The sequence below is a fragment of the Cucurbita pepo genome, chromosome 2 (assembly GCF_057944985.1).
Source record: "Cucurbita pepo subsp. pepo isolate OVF chromosome 2, ASM5794498v1, whole genome shotgun sequence".
Taxonomy (NCBI): Eukaryota; Viridiplantae; Streptophyta; class Magnoliopsida; order Cucurbitales; family Cucurbitaceae; genus Cucurbita; species Cucurbita pepo.
Genome location: NC_141799.1, coordinates 6,818,614 through 6,821,203, shown reverse-complemented (window position 1 = coordinate 6,821,203; position 2,590 = coordinate 6,818,614). Strand labels below are relative to the sequence as shown.

Below are 2,590 nucleotides of genomic sequence, written 5' to 3'. Positions count from 1 at the left end.
CATCAACAAATTTGACGTTGTCTTCTCCGTGACAAAGTTGAATGTCACGTCTCTTGACAACGTCAATCAGATAATCCCTAGTGCCTACTGATCCTCAAACTTCCATTGTTCCATGGACATCGAATCTAACTTCACCTCGAACAAGGGTTCTTGAAGATCTTATTGGTACGGGTAATCTTCAATTTTCATCTTCTAGAAACCAAAATTGGATTCATCCAACTTTTTGATCCTATTCTTTGAAGTTCCTATCTTCCCATATCATAGTGAACCTCTCCTACCTCTATTACCATTTGTAAGGATTGCACAACTTAGCACTCAATTTAAACGAAGAACAATAAAATTTACAAAATGCTTGCTTTTTATATTATTATTGGATTAAAATTCCAAAATGTTTTCTTAAGAAAAGATAGAATTCATCATAGGGAGATGAAGGATGAGAAAAGAAACAACTTTTAAAAAGCACAGAATTTTTTAATTATCTTAACAGGATCCGGTTCATTAGAGGAGATCAATGATAATAACTACAACAAAATAATCCTCTTCATGATTGACGTGCATATATATAAAATAGTGTGACAGCTTGAGGTCCACCTTCTATATATATATATATATATATATATATATCAAATGTTTGAAGCGTCAAAAAACAGCAACCTTTGTTCGTTAGATTTGGTGAATTGTGATGTTGTTGCAGACGGAACACAAGCCCTCTCCAACGCTAACATTTCAAGCGAAAGGAAGTAGGAGTGGCAGTTATTGGAACGACGGAGCTGTTTTTTGTAACATCAAAGCGCTCAAAATCTTCCATGGAGAGTGTATTGATGCCATTCAAATCAATTATGAAGACAAGGATGGGAACTCAATTTGGTCTGAAAAACATGGCGGAAATGGTGGTTTACCATCCGACCTGGTTAGCCTTACACCTCCCGCCTGTTATTTTTGTTAAACATATTTAGTCCTGAATTATAGTTTACCATATATATTAGTATTTGATCTTTTATTATAGGTAAATCTTACTATAAGTATCTTTCATTGGAGGCAAATCTTACCATAGTTATCTTTAATATGATGGCTCTTTCCCTTTATTACTCTTCCTTTCTTCTTCTAATTTATTTGATTATAAATAGATAATTTTGACAGCAGTGGTTTTAACAAATATTCTTAGTTTTTCATTTTAGTTTGTTGGTATAATTTTTTATAAAAAAATTACAGACGTTGGCACTCGACGAGTACCTTATTTCAATTCACGGCTACCATGGAAGCATCTTTGATAAATATGGGAATCCAACCAACGTCATTCGGTCTCTAACTTTTGAAACCAACCAAAGAACTTTGGGTCCGTTTGGGATTGAAAAGGGTATCAAGTTTTCGTTTCCAACCACTGGACTCATCAAGATTGTTGGCTTCCATGGGAGGTGTGGTTGGTACCTCGATTCGATCGGATTCCACTTCGTTCCGATAACAATTTCAAGATAGATTTTGTATTTCGACATTGGCTCGCGCATGCATTCCTTTGGAACTAAAATGTTTTTGATATATTTGGAGATTTCATTTTTTTTTTTTCTCTCGATGAAATGAAAGAAGTGAGAATTATAGACTTTCTAGTTAGTTTTGAACGACTAGTTAATTAATTGATTTAGATTTGTGGAATGACATCGGCCAAAGACTACGTTTTGGGTGAGGATTTTAGTAGGCAACAAGGACGTAATTTTGTTGTCACCTCATTTTCGTATCAAAATATTGAAAAAGTTGTTTGATTATTAATTGGTTTTGAACTTTTGAAGGTTAACAATGTGGAATTAATTGTGTTTATATGAATATTTTTTATGATACTCAAAATTGTTCATACGCGTCTTAATATGGGCGAGAGAGTTGTAAATATTTATTTTAAAAATGTTTCATGGTTAATATTTTGTTTAGAAAGTCGGTAAAAATTGAGGGTCCGTGAACCAATGCTTGATATCTTGAAATAATTAATTATTAGTTTTAATGAATTTTTTTGGATATAAAATATTTTATCTTATTCAAATTGAGATAAGATCCAATCACACGGTCGGAATTGGAGGGCTATCCAGCCAGAACTTTTGACTTTTATATGCCAAGAACATGGGAGTGGAGCCCACAAAAGACAATTTTTAATTCTTATGAATTTATCCTATTTTTTAATTTATTATAACGTGAGAATTTAAGTTCCTATAGGGGGAGAAAAATACTGAAAATAAGGAGAGAAATAAATTGAGAAGAAATGACTCTAAAAACTGAAAATTTGGAACAATAACTTTAAAAGTTAAAAATTTGTAAAATTAGCCTTACAAAACTTGATCCACCTAGATTTGCCTACTAGTGGCCATTTTCTCAAATTCATGGTTTCAAACCCTCCCTGCCAACTTAGAGTAGACCTAGGACATATAGGATAGTGCCACGAATGGATTCATCCGTCCTAATTGACCTAAGGTTGCATAATGTAACGGTTGCAAATAATGACTATTCTAATCAGACCAAGAATAAAACAATCATGGCGACAAGGACCAAGGTCACAACGTTGATAATATTCTAGATGCTGATGCCTTTACAAAGTTGTCATTAAGTT

At 33.2% G+C, this 2,590-nt stretch overlaps 1 protein-coding gene across 1 annotated transcript; it reads left to right on the top strand.

The window, feature by feature from the left end:
* Positions 1-622: 622 nt before the first annotated feature.
* Positions 623-1,552, top strand: LOC147793438 (jacalin-related lectin 3-like). Its single transcript, XM_087121790.1, has 2 exons — positions 623-910; positions 1,213-1,552. Exons 1-2 carry the CDS (start codon positions 683-685, stop codon positions 1,474-1,476), a joined length of 492 nt encoding a protein of 163 aa, XP_086977916.1. The 5' UTR covers positions 623-682; the 3' UTR covers positions 1,477-1,552.
* The last annotated feature ends 1,038 nt before the right edge of the window (positions 1,553-2,590 follow it).

What these genes read in the sequence shown, in the direction of transcription:
- LOC147793438 (XM_087121790.1), top strand. Translation starts at nt 683, where the DNA reads ATGTTGTTGCAGACGGAACACAAGCCCTCTCCAACGCTAACATTTCAA. An exon ending in GTGGTTTACCATCCGACCTG is followed by an intron (nt 911 to 1,212) that starts GTTAGCCTTACA and finishes AAAAAATTACAG; the next exon opens with ACGTTGGCACTCGACGAGTA.